Source organism: Grus americana, chromosome 22 (genome assembly GCF_028858705.1).
Source record: "Grus americana isolate bGruAme1 chromosome 22, bGruAme1.mat, whole genome shotgun sequence".
Classification (NCBI taxonomy): Eukaryota; Metazoa; Chordata; class Aves; order Gruiformes; family Gruidae; genus Grus; species Grus americana.
In genome coordinates, this window is record NC_072873.1 from 3,179,027 (window position 1) to 3,200,867 (window position 21,841).

A 21,841-nucleotide genomic window follows, 5' to 3' on the forward strand; every position below is an offset into this window, starting at 1 on the left:
ACTTGTGCAGCTCCCAATGGGGCTGAAGCCCACACATGGCTCCAGACCTTCTCCCTGTTCCCTGGGCTGGCTGCAGCGTGCCCCCCCCACGCCCCTCGCTGCCGCAGGCGAAGTCCTGGGTAGGCCCCCCCCCCCCCCCGTAACAGAGCGCTGGGTGCCATCCAAAACGCCAACTTTTTTGTGTCTTTATTTCTGGGGCAGCGACAGCATTTGCTTCGCTGGAGGTGCAGGGAAGCAGCTGGGCACAGCCTGGCATCACCCTGCTGCCCCGCGGCACAGGGATCTGCGGGGACGGCACAGCCAGGGACAAGCACGGCACAACCAGGCCGTGGGGTTGGTGTCCTCTCGGTGCTCTTGCATGGCTCCGATGCTGCAGTTCTCCCCGCTGTGCTGTCCATGGGGCTTCCAGGGCTCCCCTGGCCCCACAGGATGGGGGGGGGGGGCTGCCTGGGGCATGTGGCTGGGGGTCACCGGTGCCGTAGTGCCGGGGTCACCACATGTGCCGGTAGGGAAAGGCCACCTCCACGCAGAGCACCACCAGCGCCTCGGAGCAGTTGTGCCGCTGCCCGGCAAGCAGCCTGCCCTCGCCCAGGGGGGTGGCCAGACCCTCCCCGGGACCGGAGCTGCGCCAGCCCTGGCAATCCCGTCTGCGGGCATGGCCGCCCCGCGGCGTGGATCCGTGCCAAGCCAGCCGGCGGGGCCTGCGGATGGGGACAGGGGTTGAGAGGGGCTGGGGGACACCCTCCGGGGCACCTCCGGCTGTTTGCACCAGCTCCTGCATCCGTGCAAGCGCCAGGGGCAGGGGGGGACCCGCTGCAGACCCCCACCCCAGTTTCTGGAGCGAGTGCGTTTGCTCAGGGACACCCTGCCGGCGCCCACCCCGCGGCCAGACTCACCAGAGGGGATCTGTCAGGACGTTGCGTCCGTTGAAGGAGTAGATGGGCCCCTGCGGGGCGGTACCGGCTTGGCCCTCGAACAGGGAGTTCCAAGACTTGGCCAGGAGCTGGCCCTGCAGGCGCAAGTGGCAGTGCTGAGATGGGGGCCAGGAGGCTGGGGCGATGTCCTTGTCCCAACCACGTGTGGGTAATAACTTGCTCTGGGTTCCTCCCGGCTCCCCAAAACACAAATGCTGGGATGTGCACAGCTGGGATGTGGCAGCTCCAGCCCGGGACTGGGCAAGGCTCCCACCGCCAAGGCTCACCGGGGGCCCTGGGGCTTCGCTGCCGGCAGCCCCCACCGGGGACCAGGGTACCTGCCTTCAGGTTGACAACAGGGAGGGTTCTGTCCGTCCTCTTGACGATGGAGACCAGGTCCTGGGTGGGGGCCGACAGGAGCGCCCGGAAAGTGCCGTAGAGCTGAGCCTCCTGGGACTGCCGGTAGCACTGCAGGTCGGCACCCCGGATCCCGCTCATGTCACCGGCAAGGGGCACGTTCAGGGCAGCCAGGCGGAGCTGGGGAGGGCAGGCATGATGCCGGGGAGGCTTGGGCATAGCCAGGCGTCGAGGTCTCTGCTCCCCCCTTCCCAGGAGGGTGCAAGCATCCTGCAGTGCCAACTGGGCACAGAGGGGTCCTCTCCCATGGCTGGGCCACCCATCTCCCACCCCCGGGGCCAGGCATTGCTTACTGATGGAATCCGTGGGGCGATGGTGGTTGGCAGGATCTGGGGCAGCCCTTGTCCCTCCTCCTTCTGCACCTGGAATAACACGGCTCAGGTCTGCCTGGGGACACCCATCCCAGTGCCACGGGTGCCGCACCCTCCCCATCCCAACACGACCCAAACAGCCCATCTCCACGGCACGTCCCTCCCGGTGCGGCTGGACCAGGCAGCAGCACTCACCAGCGAGTCCGTCGGGGCTAGTACGGGTGGCCCCACGTTGGGACCTCTTATCTGCACCCGCTTCGCCTCCTGCATCAAAAAGAGAGGACAGTCCCGTGGGGGCCTCAGCAAGCAAAGGAGGGCTCTCTCCCCTTGCTGGGATGTGAGCGGACCCGGCGGCTGCCCACACCCCTCACCTGGTACCGTGGGGTGGAGGCGGAGGGGTCGTCACCAGCGAAGTGCGAATCCGAGTCCTCCAGCTGCTCAATGCAATGAACAGAGGGACAGGTTAGGGGGGAACCGGCTCCTTCCCCGGGCTTTGCTGCTCCAGGGCCACATCCAGCCCGGTGCCGGCTGCCAGGGCTGCAGCCCAGACCCCCCTCCCCACGAGGGACCCCGAGGGGCATCCTCAGTGCACGGTACCAGGAGGCGGCTCCAGCCTGCGGGGGTCCGGAGGAAGGCACTGCTCCCTTCCCGCACGTAAACCAGGCTCCCCTCGGGCACCGTGCTGCCCGACTTCAGCATCAGCTCCTTGGACCTGAAGACCCACGTCTGGCGCTGGGGGGGATGGAGAGGTTCACGGCCCCGCTGCGGCGTGCGGGGCAGCCGGACAGCCTGGGGTGTTTGCTCGTGGCCGCAGGCAGGACGCACCCGGAGATCGGCGTGGGAGTCTGGCAGCTCCGTCCGAGGGACGTCAGCATCTGGAGAGCCCGGAGAGGGTGGGGGGTCACAAGGCGCCCCGGCACAGGGGCCAGGTGCTCCCGTGGGAGCCGGCCCCGCAGGGACGCGGTGGTGGCGGGAGCTGGGTGGGATAGCCGGCTGTGGTGCCGGGGACCCGTGCAGGGTGGCACAGCCCTGGTGCCCGGGAAGGGATGCAAGACTTCGCAAAAGGTGTTTCTGAGGAGGCTGGAGCCCTGAAACACCCGAGAAACGCCCTTACCTGCTGTCCAGCCTGCGTCAGCGGCTGCCGGCTGCTTGCAGGGTGGCTGGGCACGGATGGGGTAAACCCTCTGGAAGCAAAGACAGGTGGGTTTGCGGGGAGCTTCTTGTGCCGTGCACACGCTCACATGTATGCATGCTCTGGCACAGGCATGTGCATAGCCTGCACTGGGCCTTACGTTGAGGTAGAGGAGACCTGGTGCTCCAGGGGGGCCAGGGGGGCCAGGAGGGCCAGGGTTCCCGGGGGCACCTCGAGGACCCTGTGGTAGAGCAGTGTGGAGATCGGACTGGGGTACTTTGGTGCTGCCTTTGAGGGGGGCAGCTATAAGACACCCCATCGCTGTCCCCCATCCCTCCCGCTCCATTCCCCTCCCAGGGCTGAATCTCCCTGGGGCTGGGTCAGCCTGTGGACGGGAGCCAGGCAGCGTCTCTCACATGGGGGATGATCGCTCCGTAAATCTCCGTCTCATCTTTGCCGCCCTGCAGAGAAAGAGAGAGAAGATTGAGGCTGATCTCCATCCCCCTCTCCATCCTCCATCCTCCATCCTCCATCCCAGCCGGAGCCATGAGCCCAGTGGAGCTGCCAGCGGGATGAACCATGGCGTGGGGCACGCAAAGCCACCTGGGCTCTGGCAGCAGGGTCCCCACGGCCAGGCTGGGGTCCCCAGGCACCCTTCACCGTGACAGGGCTCCATGAGCCCTGAGGACTCACCGTTTGGTACCCGCTCATGGGCACCCAGGATCCAGACTGGCTGCCGGTGCCAGGGAAGGGGAGGTGGCCTGGTTTGCACCCGTGTTCCCCATAGCAGCACCCCTGGGTGAGCCGCAGAGAGAGGCACGATTAGAACCTGCGCTGGGTGGTGGGGATGGGTGCGTGTGCACGCTGTGTGCGTGCATGGCTGTGCATGTGTGTGTGCATGTGTGTGTGCATGGGTGCACTGCATGCTTACATGGATGTGCACACTCCACGCGTGCATGGGTGTGTGCACACGTGCATTTGCATGTGCCCCAGGGGATGATGTGACTCGCTGCCCCCCCTCCCATGCCCCAGTCCATTTGGGGACTCTGGCGGTGCCACTGGGGCGAGTCGAAGGCTGGTGCTGCCCTGGCATGGGCTGGGGGGGAGCGGAGGCAGCACACGGGGCTCAGGGGTTCACACTCAGGGTGTGGAGACAGGACCCCCCCCCCCCCCCAGCCAGCTTCCCCCACGCCGGTGACCACGGCTACAAACCCGCTCTCCGGGGTCGCCCTTTTCTCCCTGGAAAGAAAGCGGAGAGGTCCTGTTGGCACCTTGGCTTTGGGGGTCCCCGGGCACTCCCGGCCCTCTGGCACAGCGCTGTGCCTCGCTCCACAGGGTAACACCCGCCGTGGAGCTGTTTGGTCTTGGTGCCAGCACCGGGGAGCGGCCACAGCCGATGCCGTCCCCGTGCCCTCGCTGCTGACACCCACCACCCGCGGTGCCCGCTCCCCCCGCTCACCTTGGGACCTGGCGGCCCGGCCGATCTGTGGTGCCCTGCGTGGCGCGAGTCGCACTGGAAGGAGAGGACATGTCAGAGTGAGTGTGGGGCTGGGGCTGAGCACCCGCAGCCCTGCGACCCCCTACTCACCCTGTAGTCTCCCGGTGGCCCCGGCGGCCCCATGGGACCGGGCATGCCTGGGGACCCCGTCTCTCCGGTCCGGCCAGGGCTCCCAGGCATGCCTGGCAGTCCGTGTTCACCCTTCTCACCCTGCCGGCACATGGTGCGTGGGGTGGTGAGCATGGGGGCTCAGCACCCCGTGTATCCCCGGGCCTCACAGCAGCAGGGCTGGGGCAGCCCCGGAGCCATCCGACGGGCTCGGTGCTGGGGGCTGCTCCCCGCTGGGGCAGAGCAAGGGGCCGGTGAGCCCGGCTGCTCCATGCCCACCCTGTTGGCTCTGCTCTGGCCCCATGGCCATGGATGGCTGGGCTGGGACCCCCTTACCTTTAGTCCAGGGAATCCCGGCTCCCCTCGGAGCCCTGGTTTGCCAGGGAGTGATGCAGGTCCTGTGGGACCGGGGGGTCCTTCCTGCCCAGGCACCCCAGGGGGACCTTGTGGCCCTGGGAGCCCTGGTGCCCCTGGGGGTCCATCTGGCCCAGCTGAGCCTGGAGACCCCGGAGAACCTTCAGCCCCAGGGAAACCGGGTGGTCCCACAGCCCCTGGTGGGCCGGGGGGTCCTGGCTGCCCCTCCCGCCCAGGGACCCCCGGGGGGCCTTCATGGCCTGGGTAGCCTGGGGGTCCAGGCAGGCCGGGCAGCCCGGGGGGGCCCGGTGGTCCTGGGTTTCCTGCAGGGCTGGATGCTCCCAGCTGCTTGTCAGGTTGGAGGGAGAGAAGAAAGAGAGAGCAGAGTCAGTGAACAGCCATGTCCCATCCCCTGGTCCCCCTCCCCTGGGTTGCCCACTCCCACGGCCACGTGCCTCAGCCCTCCCTATCCGTGCCAGTCCAGCCGGGGATGGACACCGCAGCCAGCACCGGCACTGCCTACCCACGCCGCCATCGCGTGTCCCCCACCCCGGCGCTCACCTCATTCTCTGATCCCTCAGGGAGGGCGGCGTGCGTGGGTGGGCTCCTGGCTCCCCACGTGCCTGGTGGTCCTGGGGGCCCTGGTGGTCCCGGAGGACCTGGGGGGCCCCGGGGACCCTGGTGACCTGGCTGCCCTGGGTTGCCAGACTTCCCTCTCTCCCCAGAGAATCCGGGCTGGCCTCTGTCTCCTGGGGACCCTCGGTCACCTTTCTCTCCCTGTTGGGGAAAGATAGAGTCTGGCTCCCAGCTCCTGGCATGTTCCTCCAACAGTGCCCACCATGGGGACACGCTGTTCCCCTGCCAGGGGACATCTGAGTCTCCCTCCAACCCAGACCCTGAAGTGACAGCCCAAATCCTGAGCAAAAAGGTTTTGCATGGCCACAAGAGCCATGGGATTTCTCCCAGTGTGTCCCCACAGGTCCCTGCCCCCCCATGCCTCTCCCTGGGGAGGACCACCACACCTTTGGGCCGGGAGGGCCGGGAGGGCCGGGGCGCACGGGGCAGACACAGCTGGAGCCGTTGTGCATCTGGAGAGGGAGAGAGCAGTGAGCCGTGGAACGGGAGCCCCGGCTGCAGGGTCCAGCGTGGGTGCCCTGCACCCATCTCTCACCTGGAGGGCAGGGTCCGTCTCTGGGGCTGGGGGCACCCGCCAGGGCAGCCCTTTAGCCGTCGTCTGTGTGGAGGAGAGGAGGGGCTGAGTGCGAAACCCCCGAGCATCGTACCCATCCCTGCAGCACCATCCCCATCCCACCCTGCCCGCCCAGGTCCCACAGAGCCCCTCGCCTGGGTGCCCATCCCGGGCTGCCCCTTGCAGCCCCCAGGGCACCGGGACCCCTCCATCACCTTGATCTGCAGGAACTCCTCTTCCTCTGCGCTCCCCTCGAAGATTTCTGGGGTGGCTGGGGGTCGGTGCTTCTAGGACAGACGGGGAGAACTCACTGTGGGGCTGGGGGGGGGTCCTGGGGGACACGTGAGACCCTCCCACAGCCATGGCTGCCCACAGCCTGGGGTGGGGGCCGAGCCCCAGCGCTGCCGGGGGGGCTGCGCCGTGCAGGGGGACACCGGGAACGGCCGCGGCTCCTTTCCAAGGGGGCAGAGGCTGCTGAGCCACGGGTCGGGGCCAGAGCGGGGCACACTGCCCTGCGCAGGCCGGTGCAGTGCGGACAGGACACAGATAAGGGGAAGGACGAGGCGAGGAGCGCGGCAGCGGCTGGGGAGTTTCGGGAGCACTGGGGGAGCCGGGGGGGGAGGGACACGGGCTGCCCCGGGGAAAGGCACCTGGCCTCGCGTGCGCGGTGGGGCATGGCCCGGGCCCTTCGCTGCCCCCCTAGCGAGGGGCTCCCGGCGTCGGGGGGCTGTCACCAGTGGGGGTTTGCTCAGCAGCACCTTCCGCGTGGGCTCCACACCGCCAGCGTCTCCGTCTGCAGGAGCAAAGGGGCGATGGGGCAGGAGGTGGCAGGGCCGGAGGGGACTGGGGTGGCACAGCACTCCCAGGTCCCGGCACTCACTGCAGCCACAGCGGTGCCACCAGCAGCCCCAGACCCCAGCACCCCACACCTCACCTTCCAGCCTTAGAGTGGAGGTGGCCCCCTTCTTGCTGGGGTGCAAGATCTGGGGGTGCCAGGGAAGCCGTGCCCCCGTCCCGCCATGCCTACCTTCCTCCCCATCCAGGGCGGGCGCCGTGGGGGCCGTGGGGCTGGTGCCCGGATCTGGGGTGGTATCCTCCGAGCCCAGGGGGTAAAACCACTGTGCCGTGGCAGGGGGCGGGTGCCCAGCCAGCACCGAGAAGATGCAGAGCACGCAGAGAAGGCGCCGGGGGCTGCCGGACCCCATGCCGCTGCCTCGGGGCCAGGCTGCCCAGGACAGGGGGGCTTGACTTGTCTGGCTCATCCGCGCCGTCTGCTCCCGTGGCCCTGGCACGGCTCCCGCTGTTATCACGGCGGCCCCCGCTCCGCCCGACACGCCCCTCGCCCGCCCCAGCACCCGCACCCCACGGGCCGCATCCGGCAGGGGCTGAGCACCCACACGGCTGGGTCACCATCTGCCCTGCTGGCCGGGGTGAGGAGGACAACTGGGAACCGCGGGGAAGGGAGCCAGGGCTAAGAGGAGCTGCTGGAACCGAGGGAGGGCCGGGGAGGAGATGCTGCCTGGAAATGGGGAGTAAAACCAGCAAGGAGGGGAGGGGAGGAAGGGCTGGCGGAGAGCAAGGGGCAATGGCCGCAGCAGGAGCAGCTGGGTGCTCCGTGGGGTCTGCTCAGCTGCCGGTGCCTGGTGCCAGGAGGGGACGGAGACAGGCTCATGGGCCGGCCGCGCTGAGCCCTGGGGACGGGGCTGTGAGAGCCCGGGAGGCGTTTGGGTCCTGCAGCGGGTGTGATACCTGTGCCCTGTGGTGTGTGCAGTCACCGTGTCCCACAGCGGGCGCAAACGGCCCTGTGTCTCCCCGGCTCTGTCAAGGCCACCCTTGGCTGGGGGTCTCCAGCCCTTTCTGGCCCCCAGCCCCACTTCTGCCCCTGCCCTGCGCTGACCTGCAGCCTCTCCCCAGGGCTGGGGCGGCTCTTCATCCTGCTGGAGCGAGTTGCAGGGAAGCAGCCAGGGTCTCCACAGCCTCAGGAACCCCAAAGAGCCATCGAGGCTTGGAAAGCCATGCTGGGAGCCCAGAGATCCCTGGGGCTGGGAGCACGGGGCTGCCCCATCACAGGCGTTGTGCACTGAGCACCCTCCTTGACTGTGAGGCCGTGATCTCCAGGTGGGGTGCAGCATGGCTGTGGGGTGCACCAGCCCTGGCCCACTCTCCATCTCACAGGATGGTGCTGGGACAGGGACCCGGAGGAGCTGTGCCTGGCCGGAGGAGGGGCCTCTGCAGCAAGCACAGCCCTGTCCCCCGCACGCCGCGCCAGCCACCAGCGCTGCCCCGCTGCCTCTGCCCGCAGACACAACAGTCTCCCCAGCAGGCGCTCAGCGCTGCCAAGGCCTGATAAGGTGCCACGGCCAGAGCAGGGCTGGGCACCTGTTTGGGTTTGGCCCCAGCTTGGACACAGTGTCAAGGCTGGTGCCTCTACCCCGAGTCACGGCCACTGTGCACCCCGGCCCGGCAGCGGTGCCAGGCAGGGCAGGGGCTCTGTGGAAGCGCTGGGTGCCAATGCTTTGCAGGGCCCCTGTGCCAGCTGGGAGGGGAGAAGGAGGGCTGGGGACCGTGGGGGACACGGACCCTGCCTGCCCACCCCAAGTCCTTCCCACCTGCCTGTGTCCTGCCTGCATGTCTGGCACTGCTCAGCTCACCTGCACAGGAAAGAGAAGATGGTCCTGGGAGCCCCCACAGCCAGTGCCACCAGTGCTGGCACTTGAGCCTCAAAATGCTAGTTTAAGCAGTCGATGTGCTCATCCATAAGATGAGTTTGGGGTTCTCAGCCCAGGCCCTGCATTACAGGCTGGCTCTGCTCCTCTCGAGGGGGTTGTGATGCACTGAACCCTTTCTGCACGTAGCCAGGCTGATGCACCCTGGGGACGTGGCTTTTTATCCACCCACTGCTCCTCACCTTCCTCCCTCTTGCTTGTTTCATCAGGGCAGATGAAACAAGTGACATCCAGTATCGCACCCGCACAGGGCCTTGGCGCCTGCTCCTGTCCCTCTGTGCAGAATTAAATTCCCAGGCGCAACCAGAGCTGGGCCCTGGTGTGACCCCCCCTCACACCTCTGTCGCGGAGCAGCCTGTCGCCGGTGCTTGGGGACTGGCCTGCCCCACAGTGAGCAGAGCTGGGGCAGGGGCAGCAGGAACTGCGGGCTGCTGCTGTGATGGGGCAGGATCCGTGCGGGGCAGCCCCCACCTCTCAGGGTCCCTTTGAAGCTTTGCCCACCCCTGGGAGGCTGCCCCATGTCCCACGGGCTGCCCCAAGCCCCGCTCCAGTGCCCGAGTGTTCACAGCCGGTTAATTGCCTTGGAAGCGGTACAGAGCGCAGTCACAAACCCCAGCAGCTCCCGCTGCTAACCAAGTCCTCAGCAGGCCAGCACGGACCCTGCGGGACGTGGTTGTCCCCTGCACATTGTGCTCATCCTGCAGTGCCGCACAGGGCCGGGCTAGCTCCCCGTGTCCCACAAGGTGAAGGTCACCTTCCTGACGGGCTGCGTTGTCTCCTCGTTGGTGCTGGTGGTGGGGATGGTTGTGGTGATCTTGCCAGTCTTTGTGCAGCACAGGGTGGCAGTTTTGCCAGCGTTGACCAGGGCCAGCGCGGGGACACGGCCAGCACCCAGATGCTGCTGTGCCGTTGTGTCCCTGTGCATGGGGGACAAAGCTCCCTGTGGCGTGCAGCCGCTCCTCGCCTCATGGCATGAGTTCAGCCGGTCTCTGCCTTGCCCCTGGCCACAGTGGATCCTGTCCCTGGACAGGGAGAGGGGCTCTCTGCCCCCTTGCTGCCCGCAACAGTGAGCCGGGCATGTTGGGGACAGCCCATGCAAGGCCTGCCCAGGCACCACAGCATCTCACGCAGCGCAGGGTCAGCGAGGCTGTGCTTGTGCCGGAGCTCACCCCACCCCGGGTTGTGTCCAAGACCCCCATGCTGTGTCCAGGTGGGTCCCCCCGGCTGCCCCATGCCCGGCGCTGGCTGAGATGCCACCGGGCGCATCTCACGGGTCACCAGGCCCCGGGTGATGCTTGGGGACCCGTTCCCCCGGGCACAGGGACAGGTCGCTGCTGTCTCCTGGGCCTCCAGCCGCCTCTCCCCGGGGACTGCGGGGACTGGCAGGGCTGGGGCCGGGGGAGGGATGCTGGGGCTCGTCGCCCCGCTGCCTCCCGGCTTTCCCGAGTAGCCACTAGGTGCCGGCAGCTTTCAACTTATCACCCGGTGTCGGGCCTGTGCGAGGCCGGGGGGGGGCGCGGGGAGCCGGCGGTGCCGCCCCGGGGTGTCCCTGGCAGACTGGGGCTGAGCCGCCCGCGATGCTCTATTACCTGCAGCGCTTTTACTCCCTCCCGGAGCCCACCCCCGGCTGCCCCACGCGGGGGGGGTCTTGGCCACAGCCCCCGCGATGCAGCCCCGTATGCTTCCCACACCTCCCAGTTCATCCCAGTTGCTCTTAGGACCGGGCAGGCGGCGGCGGGCAGGGTGTCGGGGCGGCTGCCCGGGGGGGGCAGCGGGGCTGCGAGGGGGTGGCGGGGTGATCTCCGGGGGTGGGGTGTCGAGGTGTGCAGAGCCGGGGGTCTCCGGGCTGCCAGGCGCCGGAGCTGCTCCGCCGGTGGCCCCGGTGCTGAAGCCGCCCTCCCCGGTGCTGAAGCCGCCGCCGCGGTGCCGGTACCGCCGCCGCCGCCCCCGTCGGCGGGGAGCGGCTCTCCCCGGTGATTTCCCGGTGGCGGCGGGGGCGGCCCCGCCGGTGGCCCCGGTGCCGGCGGCGGGAGGTGTGGCCAGGGGCCGCATAAAGCCGCCGCCGCCGCCGCCCCGCGCCCGCCGCCAGCCGAGCGCCGCCAGCAGCGGGCCGGAGCGCGGGCCGCGGAGCGGCGCGGAGCGGCGCGGAGCCGCCATGCGCGGAGCCGCCGGGCGCTCTCTGCCGCTGCTGCTGCTGCTGCTGCTGGCGGCGGCGGCGGGGCCGGGCGGCGGCGAGGAGGCGATCCAGTGCCCGCCGTGCTCGGAGGAGCGGCTGGCGCGTTGCAAAGCGCCGCAGGGTTGCGCGGAGCTGGTGCGGGAACCGGGCTGCGGCTGCTGCGCGACCTGCGCCCTCGGCCGCGGAACCGCCTGCGGCGTCTACACCGCCCGCTGCGGCGCCGGGCTGCGCTGTTACCCGCCCCGAGGCGTGCCGCGGCCCCTGCACACACTCATGCACGGCCAGGGCATCTGCACAGACCTGGCCGACGTCGAGGCCATCCAGGAGAGCCTCCAGCCCCCAGGTAAGGGCGGCCCCGGGCGACAGAGGGGCGAGGGGTGGGTGGTTGGGGGCTCTCGCCCCTCGCCAGGTGGGTGGCACAATCCCCAAGCAGCCTTCGTTTGCACCAACCTGCTCTCCGCTCACTTGGCAAGAGTTGGGGCCACAGGGCTGGGAGTGGAGCGGCGGGGGGGGGGGGGGGGGCGCACCGGGGGCCCTGCGCCGGGATGGGACGGGACAGCCTGGGGATGGGCATGCATGGAGCGTGTCCCAGGGAGGGAGCAGCGCTGAGATGCGTGAGCTCCCACAGCTGGGTACCAGCGGGTCACATTTGTGCTGTCCTTATCCACCATGGGCACAGCAGTGCCATGGCTGGTGGCACTGTGCTTAGTGGAGTGGGCTGCTTTGCAGGGATTCATCACCCTCCGTGCCTCGGCCACAGAGTGCCCCTGGATGGCAGGGCAGCCCGCGGTCCCGCAGGCACCCGTGGACCCTGGGGACAGGTCCCAGCTGCTGGGGAAGCTCCTGTTGCACCGTGACCCCTGCACTGCCCCTTCCTTGGGATGCTGCCGGCAGCTCTGCCTACACCTCCGGGAGGAAACAGGAAAGAGGCCTCGGGGCACCTGCTTCCCTTGCAGGCAGGTCAGGCTGGGCTCCGTGCCGGGGCTCTGCCAAGAGCTGTGCCCTTTCTGCGGCTGGGCAGGGCAGGGGGATGTGGGCAGCAGGCAGGGCCAGGCTGGAAAAACCCTCTGCCTGCAGGTTCTGCCCATGCCTGTCTGCCCCAGGACCCTCTCGCAGGTGTTGATCGTGGCCCCCTGCCACCCCCATGGTGCTTGGGCAGGGTCTAGGGGCCAGGAGCGGAGCCGGAGCTGGGACCCCAGCCCCAGAGCTGCGCAGGCTGTGCTGCGGCTTGACAGTGGGAACGGAGCCGCTGCCGGGGGCTGAGTGTGGAGACCTGGTCCATGGGACTGGCCCATCAGTGGGTCTGGATGTCACGCTCCCCCTTCCCCGTCCTGCAGGCTGTGATGGGGACCACATTCCCTGGAGCTGGGGAGCAGCATCCCACCACAGGACAGTCCGTGAGCTGGCCTAACCCTGTGTCCCCATGCGGGGTCACCCGGAGCTCCCTGAGGGGCAGAAGGGGCTGGAGCAATGTCCCTCCTTGTCCGCCCCAAGGGCCAGATCCCAGCTCCATTTCCCTCCTCACATGTCGGGTCCATGGCAGCTCTGCCGGTGTCCCCATGGTGAGGAGGGCCGTTCGCAGATGAGCCCCTCCGGCCGCCCCTCTCCATGGGCAGGAGTTGGCCAGAGTGCTCGGCATGGGGTCCGCTGCGGAGACCCCCTGCCCTGCCTGTCTGTCCTCATCCCACATCCTGCAGGAGCTGTCTGGGCTCCCTGGCCCGGGGCTGCATCCAGCTGCCAAGGCCTGTTGGTTTTGGCCGTGCCCCGTGTAGCGCAGCATTTTTTCCCAGAGCCTTTAGGAAACAGACTTGCAGTTTTTTCCCTTCCTTCCCGTGGTGTTTTGGCCTTGCTGGGGACGGGTGGGTGGCTGTGGGAGCCGGGCTCACCCGCAGGGCACCACGTCTGCCTGCAGCATCGCAGGTGGCAGGATGGGGGAGCGGGCAGCGGTGACCCCCTTCCCCTGGGACAGCCCAGCAGGACGCGGGCAGGACACCCCGTGGCACATTGCTCCGTGTGGTCCCAATGGGAAGGTCTCGGTGGGATATCTGAGCCACGGGTCCCTGTCCCGCTCCGACAGCCTGGAGCCAGTGGGAGTGTGGGGCTGGGGGCTGCAGGCTCCATCGCTCGCACCACAGCGCTGCCTGGCACAGCACGGGCGCCCTGGCACGGCCGGTGCATCCGATGGGTCCCGTTCGGATAAGCAGAAGGGAATTAAATGCCTTTTTAGGGGCGGGGGCATACGGGGCAGGTGCCCCCAGCTGCGCCTGCGTCCCCTGGGGCTGAGCATGTGTGGGTGCTGGACGAGTGGAGGCTGCAGCGGGCGGGCGGCTGGGAAGCGGTTAACGTGCAGCTCGTACAGTAAACACTTTGTCTGGGGGCTCGGCCCGGGGGGCTCCGCATTCCAGGGAAGAGGCTGGGATGGCGGGGGCTGGGCTGAGGCTGGGCTTTCCAAGGGGTTGGGCGATGGCTCCCTGCTCCATCGCCTGGAAAAAGCCTCTCCACTTGCCCGGGACCCGCAACACCCACGGGACGGGACTTTCTAGGAAGCAAGGGAGCGAGTGACCGCTCTCCTGACCTGAGACCCTCTCCTGTGGCTGCGGGTCCGGGGACCCTGTGCAGGACCCTGGTCCCTGCCTCCCGCTCCCAGCCCTACCAGCTCCGGGCTGGCTCCTGGGGCATCCCGCTGCTTGGCCAGAGCCCTGCGACAGGGCTGGCCCCGGGAGGATCCAGCCACGGCTTTTTGGCACAGCCCGAGGGTGCCTGGGGGAGGTGATGGCTGAACCCATGTATGGCAGCTGGGAAGAGGTGAGGATGTTTTCCCCAGCACACATGATGAGTGATTTAACGCTGGGTAAATAATAACGTCTGGGAAAAACTGACCCCATGGGAGTTGCATTCATCCTGCATGGTTGCTGTAAGCAGTGGCTGGGACAGATTCTGTTCCCTTCCCGTGTGCAGTGACTGGGAGGGACGGTGGTGGCTGAACCCTGAGTGCATGGGCAGCGAGGACAGGCTGGGTTCAGCCCCCATGGCGTCCACCCCACATGCATCCGTCGCTGCCCCTTTCTGCCTGGTCAGGGGGCTGGGCGAGGCTGTCGCCCTGTCCCAGCTGTCCCCTGGGATGGGGTCTGGCCTTTGCCCATGCTCGGGTTTCTCCTGGGGAGGCTCTGGTCCCTACGGGGAATCATCTGCATCTGCATCCCTCACTCCCTCTCCTGCATCCTGCCCTCTCCTCCATCGGGCTCGCATCGGGTGCCAAGCTGGGAGGTGCAGAAACGCTCGGCCACGTTTGAGCACGGCAGGGCTCAGCAGCGTGTCTCCATGGGATGGGGATGGGCCAGGCTTCCCAGGCAGCGCTCCCGGCCAAGGGGCTGTAGGTGCCTGGTGCCTGTGCCCCAGCCACCCCCGTGCCCTGTCTCTCCGTGCTTCGCTGGGGCCAGCGCTCAGCAGGATGAGCACAGACTTCCTTGTGCCGGCACCTGCCAAGCTGAGAGCCCCGGCAGCCAACAGAGCCGGTGCTGTGCCGTGGCCCTGCCAGGACCACCCGCAGGCGACACCAGGGGTGCCAGACAGGGAAGCGGAGGGTGCTGGGACTCACTGCAGTTCATGTGCCGTGTCAGCCACAGCCACGTGGATGTGTCCCCTCTGGCCCGTGGGGCACGTGGGGTCCTTTGTGCCTGGGCTGGTGGAGTAGGGGGGAGCGGGGCTGGAGTAGGGGCTCCTGACAACTTGTCCCTCTCCCATGGATGCACGCATGGTCCCGGGGCTTCGCTTGCTGCCCCGGGCTCTCCTCCCATGGGAACTGTGCGGTGGACCCCGGAGCCCTTCACTGCTCCCTCAGAGGCTCAGCGTGGTGAATCACAAGTTCAGCACGTGACCAATCTCATTTGCAGCTCCTGTTAATTGAAGGTGACGCTGAATGACTCGTTTGTGTCTCCTGTCCGCGGGCCAAGCAGAAGGCCAGGCAGACATCCTCCTCCTGCCAGGACAGGGCGGCTGGTCTGCACGGCCAGCGAGGACAGCACCCGTTCCCATCCCCTTGGCACCTTCTTCCATCCCAAACCGAGCAGAGGGGCTTCCCCCAGCCGTCAGCCAAGCAGGCACCCCCCCCCTCCGCTCTGCCTGTCCTCCCCTGCCGCTCGCAGACCTCTCTCTGCTGGCACAGCCCCAACTGCGACCGGCAGCACCAGGGCGGTGGTGGCCAAGGCTACCAGGCAGAGCAGCACCGGGGGGAGAGGTGCAGGATGGCTTGGGGGCACCCTGCGGGTGTTGGTGCTGCCGGGCCGGCATCCAGACGGTGCTTCCCAAGGGATCGGGGCAGAGCGGGCTGCACCGGGAGCGGTGCGGGGGGCTGGGGGGTCGGGGGTCTCCCAGGCTCCACAGAAGTTGCTTCTTCCACGTCTGTGCACGAGTGCGAGAAGTTTCCTCGTCCGGCTGGTGCAGGGGGGTTGCCAAGGGGGGGTGAGAGGCTCCTCGAGCTGTCACAGGTCACTTAGCCGGTGGGAAAATCGCCCTGAGGACTGCGGCAATCCCTGCTGTGGGGAGGGATCCTGGAGCTGGCGTGCGAGTCGGGGGGGGCAACTCAGCCCCTCCGCGTTGGGGGACCGCAGGTCCCTGAGCTCTGTCCCCAGAGCCGGGTGCAGGGCGAGAGCCGCCTCGCTGCCCGGAGGCACCGACGTTTCATGTGACCTTATGAAAATGTTATTGGCATCTGGTTTTTATTTAAGCTCAGAGATTTGATGCTCTGAAGGTGGCTGGTGGGGGGAGGAGGGGTGTTGTCTGTGCCGGGGCTGGGTGAGGGCTTCCCCCGGCAGAGCGGGCAGCAGCTGGTGCCTCCCGGTCCTGCCTTTCCCCTGCCTTTGCACGGCGCGGGAGCGGAGCGTGGCGGTGCCGGCACTTCGGCATGCTGGTCTCCACCCGTGCCAAATCTCCTGCCTGGCTCTTCCTTGTTTGTCTGCCTGAGGAGATGCAGGGAGGGAGGCAGGGGAGGGAAGGAGCACCCCTTGCCCGAGCCCCCCGAGCCCCCGTCTGGGCTCTGCTGCCGGTGGCCGCGTTGCGCCATGGCCCCGTGGTTGGTGCCGCCGGGGCTGACGCGCGTCAGGGCTGGCATCGCTCTGCGTGGGGTCCTGGAGACTTTGGGTTTGTGTTTCAAATTTCAAGGGCATGAGCCATTTCCTGGAAAAAAACTGAAAGATTAAACAAAAAGCAAATAACACGAATGAAGGAGAAGGCTTTGATCGGGGCTACACTGTGAACTTTAACCGGGCTGTTGGGAGCCGGTCCAGGAGCCCTTCACTGCAGGGAGCCACGGTGTGAGGTGCCGATGGGAGCCCAGGGCCGGGATCCGGTGGAGACGCGGCAGGCAGGAGACCGCGGCTCCAACCCCGCTGCCTGCCTGCTGCCTGCCTGCTGCCTGCCTGTGGGAAGGGCCGGTGCTGGGCATCACCCCGGCAGCCTCCGTCCCTGGTGCTGTGAGCCCCTGGGTGCTTCCACCCATGCTGCACCGTGACTGCCCCCCGCCTGGTTTGGGAAGGTTCTTCCCGTTGCTGGCTGCAATATTGATTAGTCTAAGCCCAACCCCGGGATAAACTGGGGCAGGGAGCTCTGGCCGCTTTCCTCTTACAGCTCAGGCGGGTTGGGAGTTAAAACGCTGCTCGGGCTGTGCCTGACGTGGCTCTGAGCACAGGTGGGACCCCGACTCCCTGGGGTATCCCCCCTCCACAGTGCGTTAACGGGTCCCAAACCGGAGGGACCAGCAGGTTTTTAAAAGATAAAGTCATGCCGAGCGTTTGGGTCTCATGATGCTCCATCCAGCTGCCAACATCTGGGATCGCAGTTTGGCTGTGCTTCTGGCACAGGCGAGGATGCCAAGCGCCGCCTTTCGGGCTTGGCCCTGCAGGAGATTAACTTTCTTATTCCAGGAATTTCTTCTTTCATGTCTTCGCGGGGGCTGTGCTCCACTCCTGGCCGTGGTGCCTGGTGCCGCCCCGGTGCAGCCCGGTGCCCCTGTTTCCGCTGCAGCTCCTCAGAGGCAGCTTTTTGGGGGCACCGGCGTCTTCCTGGGGCTCCCTGGTTGCGCATCCCGGGGTCACCTTCCAGTCCCGTGGGTCTGGTGCTCCAGGCGAGTACCCGGCGCCTGGTGGCACGTTGCTGGCTGGGGCAGAGCCAGCCCCTCGTGCTGCGCAGTGCACCGGAGAAACTGCCCGGCGTTCTCACAGCGTGCATTTGCAGCCCTACGATAACAGACGCATGGCAACAAGCCTGTGAATTGTGGCTAATGAGTCATAAAAACTCCCAGGAGCCTTTCCCGGTGCTGCAGGGAGAGCTCAGCCCAGCGCGGTGGCAGGAGGGGACCTGGGGGTGACACCTGTGGGGACCGGGGAGGGCGGTGTCGGGTCTGGCAGCACCGTCTGCACATTGTGCCTGCGGGGGCAAGTTGCTCCACGGGGGCTGGGGCACTGCGGGGGCACCGCCATCCCCGGGGCTGCCCCCCCCGGCACTGAGCCCCCTCCGGTCCGCGTCCTTGCAGAGAAGGAGGAGATCGACCACCCCAACAACAGCTTCAGCCCCTGCAGCATCCACGACCGCAAGTGCCTGCAGAAGCAGCAGGCGAAGCGGGTCAACAACGGCAACAAGATGCGCAACAGCGGGAGCCCGTACCACCGCGAGGAGACGCGGCCCATAGTGAGCACCGCGTGGCACCGCGACGGGTGGCCGGCACTGGGTGTCGGAGCGGCGCTGGGCTGGGGAGGGCAGGATGGGGCTGGGGAGGGCAGGATGTGGGCTGTGCTCCAGGGTCGGGGTCCTGAGGTGCTGGGGTGGGGGCACACGCCAGCCCCGCTGCCGGCTCAGCCCCCCCCTCTTTCCCGTAGGCGCAGGGCTCGTGCCAGAGCGAGCTGCACCGGGCGCTGGAGAGGCTGGCCGCCTCGCAGACCCGCACGCACGAGGACCTGTACGTCATCCCCATCCCCAACTGCGACCGCAACGGCAACTTCCACCCCAAGCAGGTAAGACGGGCTGTCGCCCATCATGGGGGGGGCGGGGTGGCCGCACGCATGGGAGCATTTCGCAGAGAAATGAAGCTGGGAGGGGGACACAGGGGCACGGCAGAGCCCGCCCGCGGCTCCTGGCTTCGGTGGGAATCAACCTGCGGGTGTCGTGGAGCCCTTTGCAAAAACCCTGGGGTGGGATGGGGGTGGCAAAGCCCTGGGAGAGCTCCCAGCTGCCCCGGCCAGGCAGCCTGCGGGGATGGGGCTGTGGGGGCCAGGCTGCGCGCCCCTCACCAAACCCGTCCCCTCAGTGTCACCCGGCGCTGGATGGGCAGCGGGGCAAGTGCTGGTGCGTGGACCGCAAGACGGGGGTGAAGCTGCCGGGCTTCCTGGAGCTGAAGGGGGACTTGGACTGTCACCAGCTGGCGGACAGCATGTGAGCGCGACCGCGGCGGCCCCACACCGTGCCGCGGCCAGGACACCCACCGGGGCTGTGTAGGAGAGGAAGAGCGGGGACGTGACCGCCGAGCAGCTCCCCGGTGCTTGAGGACCCCCGCACGCACCCCGGATCGCCGCTGTGCTCTGCACCACGGGGCTGCCCACGGCACGGGGCACAGCACCGCGACCTGCACCATGACCACTAGCCACCGCTGCCAAGGGGTCCCCGGCACGCGCCAGCGGCACCTCCATCCTGCACGGACACTCGCTTGAACAGACGCTGCCCCGGGGCCGGTGTCAGGCTGCCTGGGTGGAGCGGCTGGAGAGCACCCACGATGCTGCTGCCCCTCGGTGCTGCTTCTGCAGCCGCTGCTGCCCACCTGCCCCGTGGTGCCCCCCCGGCTTTTCACCCCGACCCCTCCATGCTGCGGTGTGGCCGGGGGACCCAAAGCGCGGCGGCTGCAGCTCGGCCGCTGCCCCGGCCCAGCCTGGCACCGCAGGCAGCCACGGACACGTCGGCACCTCGTGGGGTGCTGCAGCGGCACCCCCGCCCGCAGTGCCTTGCCGTCCACGCCAGACCTCTGCGTGCGGCAGCAGAAGTGCCTCATCCCGCCCTCCCCAGCGGTGGGAGGCTGCCCAGGGAAGGACCCGGGGGGGGGGGGGGGGCCTGGAGAGACACCACCCCCCACCCCAACACCGCCTGCCTGGGGCCCTCCCTGCCTCCATCTCACCCAACGCACGTGCGTCCGATGGGCATCGCAGCCGCACGGAGCAATAAGAGACCTTCCCCCTCCCCGCTGCAGCCCCCCGCCCCGGGAGCTGCCTGCCCCCCAGCCCAGCCCCATCCTGCTCCCTGCGCAGGGACGAAGCTGATGGCCGCTGATGGCCGCAGCGCTTTCCTCCCGTGTCCCCCTGCCCCGTCCCCAGCCGCCATCCCCGGGGCGAGGGGGGTCGGGCACCCCCAGATGTGGGTTGTATCCCCACGGGCGCTGGGTCCAAGGGGAGGGTTGGGGGACGAGGGACACCCGGGAAACACCTCCCAGCAGGAAGGGCTGCTTTTGTTTTGTTTTGTTTTTTCTTTTCTTCCCCAAAGATTTTTAATATTTAAAAAATGTCGTTGGTGGGATTTTAAATCTGACCGTGTGGCCCCTGAGGCTGAAATCCTCCATCTCTGCGGAACGGGGCACCGCCGGCCGTGGCTTCTGTCTTCTATTCTTCCAACTTGGCCAATGTGACAAAACCAGGATGGATTTCTGGAACGTCTCAGTGACGGGATCTGCAGATTTCGCCAGCACAAAGTTCTCAGCTGAGAAATTGTCACTATTTTTGTAGCTTTTTTTCTTTTTTTTCCTTTTTTAAGCTGGGCTGGATATTTTTCACCTAAATGTCTTTTAGGTGAGAAATGGCCGTGCCGGCTGCCATGGCAAGCGTGCCAAAGACGGAGGGATTTTGCTGTTTCCGCCCCCCCCCCAGCTCACCCCCTCCATGGCTGCAGTGGGAGGTTTTGGTTTTCTGTGTGGATTTGCCCCGTCCACGCCGCCGGGTGCCAAGGCCCCCGACGGGAACGAAATGTTTCAGTTTTAGTGAAACACCCTTCTGCCCCTCTGGTCCCCAGCAGCTCCCTGGCACGGCATGGCACGGCACGGCACGGCACGGCACAGCAGCTCCCACGTGTCTCGGATGGAGCGAGCCGGGATGGGGGCTGGCACCGGGCTCAGCACTGCATCCCATCGGCACGGCTTCGCCTGGCTTCTCGTCTGGGTGACGTCCCACGTCCCCAGGCGCACGTGTCCCAGCGTGGCCCCAGCACCTTCCACCGTGTGTCCCGCAGGGCTGCGCTCCTGCCCCTGCCCCGCTGCGAACCGCCGTCCCCGGCAGGGTCCCACGGAGCTGTCAAGCCGCCGGCTGCGTCCCTGCTTGGTGCCTCCTGTCGGAATCCCCTTCCTGCCCTGGCACCCTGCCGGATCCCCTGCCTGCCCTCGTGCCCTGCCAGATCTCCTGCCTGCCCCAGCGCCTGCCCGTGCATGGCCCCGCTCAGAGGAGGCTGCACACAACTTACCAACTGAGTCAGTTTGCCAGGATGGTGCTCAGCAAGGACGGGGCTCCCTGGCCCTGCCGGAGCCCCCGGCCCCCTGGTGCCACCACACAAAGGATGGGTTTCCCAGGGTGCGGAACGGTGCTGCTGGGGACCGTGGCTGGTCACAGTGCCGGTCCCGCGTGGCCGTGCCGGCAGCACCGTGGCGGGGTGCAGGATGCTCGGCTGCCCGGGCCCTCCCCGCACGCAGCCGGGGCAGCGCCGGCAGATCCAGCGGAGCCTCTCCTGGTTTTGGAGTGGCCGCTGGATGCCGGCACTCGCCAGCACACATTCTGTGTCCAGCTCGGAGGGCTCCAGTGTTTTATATCGTCTCTCCAGTAGTTTAAGGCTGTATTTACACACGATCATATACCAGCGTAAGGCTCCCCCACCCCAGCGGCGTTCTTCCACGCCGATGTGATTTCTGTCAGTTCCTCCTGGGCCAAGCCCATCCCTTCGGACTCCCATGTAGCACCGACCCTCTTTTACAGTAAACTTGAACCTTTATATCGTCAAAAAGAAAAAAAAAAAAAGATAATTGCTGTATTTAATTTTCCCTGTTATTTAATGTGTTTCTGTTGAGTGCATTTTATCTTTGGATTGCTTTAAAGAAAAGCAGAGGGGAGAAGCAAAGCAGAGGAGGAGCGAGGGGTCTGCGGGGATCCCACCCGGCTGGGCACTGCATTCCTGCGGTGCCCGTGTGTGCCGTATGGAAACGCTCCCCTTCCAAACAAGCCAAATTAAACCAGAGACTGCCCATGACCTTGACACCCTCCCGCCACCGTCTCGAGCCCTGGCAGAGGGTGGAGGAGCGGCACTTGCAGCCCCGACCCCCAGGGAGGTTCAGCCGCTGGGCTGCAGCCCACCCTGGCTCCAGAGCCCCCCCAAATCACATCCCCAGGGACCACTGGTGGGACCAGCCCCGGCTCCTCGGCCCTGGGAAGTGCCGGTGCCGGCAGTGGGAGCAGAGCACGCCAGAGCCGGCCGGTGCTCCAGGCCGAGAGCTTTGAGGTGTGCAGCCGCGAAAGCCTGGCTGGGGACTGTTTGCTGTAGCTACGGGGGCTGGCGGCCGAGTGGCTGTGGACAGCTCTGGCTCCGAGCCGCCAGCAAAAATATTTAACGGTTTCTTTCCGCCTGCTGCCGGGGAACGGGCGCTGGGGGGAGAGCAGCGTGGTTGCACCGGCTGCCGGTGGGGCGAGCGGGGAGGGATCCTCGGTGGCAGCAAGGGCCATCGCCCAGGAGCACCCGCGGGTCCCTGCTCCCCAGGAGATGCTCCGCTCTCCTCCCGAGGTCCCCCGGGTGCAGCTCGGTGCAGGCTGGGCCCTTGGCTGCTCCTCACACCCACCGGGCAGGGACCCCCTTCGGCCACCTCCAAAACCACCTGCCTGCCCTCTGCCAGGGGCCGCGGCACGGCCGGCTGCGGAGCAGGATAAGGGGGGCTGGGGCAGGGGGGGGAGCAGGGGAGGGCGGGGGGTTGGATTGCAGCGGCTTGGAAGTGGAAAAAATGCCTGAGCT

At 67.4% G+C, this 21,841-nt stretch overlaps 2 protein-coding genes across 2 annotated transcripts; one reads left to right on the forward strand and one right to left on the reverse strand.

The window, feature by feature from the left end:
* Nucleotides 1-249: 249 nt before the first annotated feature.
* Nucleotides 250-7,128, reverse strand: LOC129195198 (collagen alpha-1(XVIII) chain-like). The gene is made up of 22 exons (XM_054801037.1): nucleotides 6,951-7,128; nucleotides 6,574-6,716; nucleotides 6,139-6,210; nucleotides 5,906-5,968; nucleotides 5,757-5,822; nucleotides 5,296-5,511; nucleotides 4,717-5,079; nucleotides 4,363-4,482; nucleotides 4,234-4,287; nucleotides 3,987-4,013; nucleotides 3,468-3,569; nucleotides 3,191-3,235; nucleotides 2,935-3,015; nucleotides 2,757-2,826; nucleotides 2,468-2,517; nucleotides 2,240-2,374; nucleotides 2,014-2,076; nucleotides 1,838-1,906; nucleotides 1,625-1,693; nucleotides 1,257-1,451; nucleotides 897-1,009; nucleotides 250-701 (listed from the first exon to the last, which is right to left on the reverse strand). Exons 1-22 carry the CDS (start codon nucleotides 7,126-7,128, stop codon nucleotides 491-493), a joined length of 2,505 nt encoding a protein of 834 aa, XP_054657012.1. The 3' UTR covers nucleotides 250-490.
* Nucleotides 7,129-10,722: 3,594 nt separating this feature from the next.
* IGFBP4 (insulin like growth factor binding protein 4) lies at nucleotides 10,723-20,881 on the forward strand. Its single transcript, XM_054801796.1, has 4 exons — nucleotides 10,723-11,168; nucleotides 17,355-17,509; nucleotides 17,698-17,832; nucleotides 18,126-20,881. The coding sequence occupies exons 1-4, from the start codon at nucleotides 10,805-10,807 to the stop codon at nucleotides 18,252-18,254; spliced, it is 783 nt and encodes a 260-aa protein (XP_054657771.1). The 5' UTR covers nucleotides 10,723-10,804; the 3' UTR covers nucleotides 18,255-20,881.
* Nucleotides 20,882-21,841: the final 960 nt, after the last annotated feature.

What these genes read in the sequence shown, in the direction of transcription:
- LOC129195198 (XM_054801037.1), bottom strand. Translation starts at nt 7,128, where the DNA reads ATGGGGTCCGGCAGCCCCCGGCGCCTTCTCTGCGTGCTCTGCATCTTC. An exon ending in CCGGGCCGCCAGGTCCCAAG is followed by an intron (nt 4,014 to 4,233) that starts GTGAGCGGGGGG and finishes CTTTCTTTCCAG; the next exon opens with GGAGAAAAGGGCGACCCCGG. An exon ending in GTCCTGACAGATCCCCTCTG is followed by an intron (nt 702 to 896) that starts GTGAGTCTGGCC and finishes CCCCATCCGCAG; the next exon opens with GCCCCGCCGGCTGGCTTGGC.
- IGFBP4 (XM_054801796.1), top strand. Translation starts at nt 10,805, where the DNA reads ATGCGCGGAGCCGCCGGGCGCTCTCTGCCGCTGCTGCTGCTGCTGCTG. An exon ending in GGAGAGCCTCCAGCCCCCAG is followed by an intron (nt 11,169 to 17,354) that starts GTAAGGGCGGCC and finishes GCGTCCTTGCAG; the next exon opens with AGAAGGAGGAGATCGACCAC. An exon ending in GCGAGGAGACGCGGCCCATA is followed by an intron (nt 17,510 to 17,697) that starts GTGAGCACCGCG and finishes TCTTTCCCGTAG; the next exon opens with GCGCAGGGCTCGTGCCAGAG.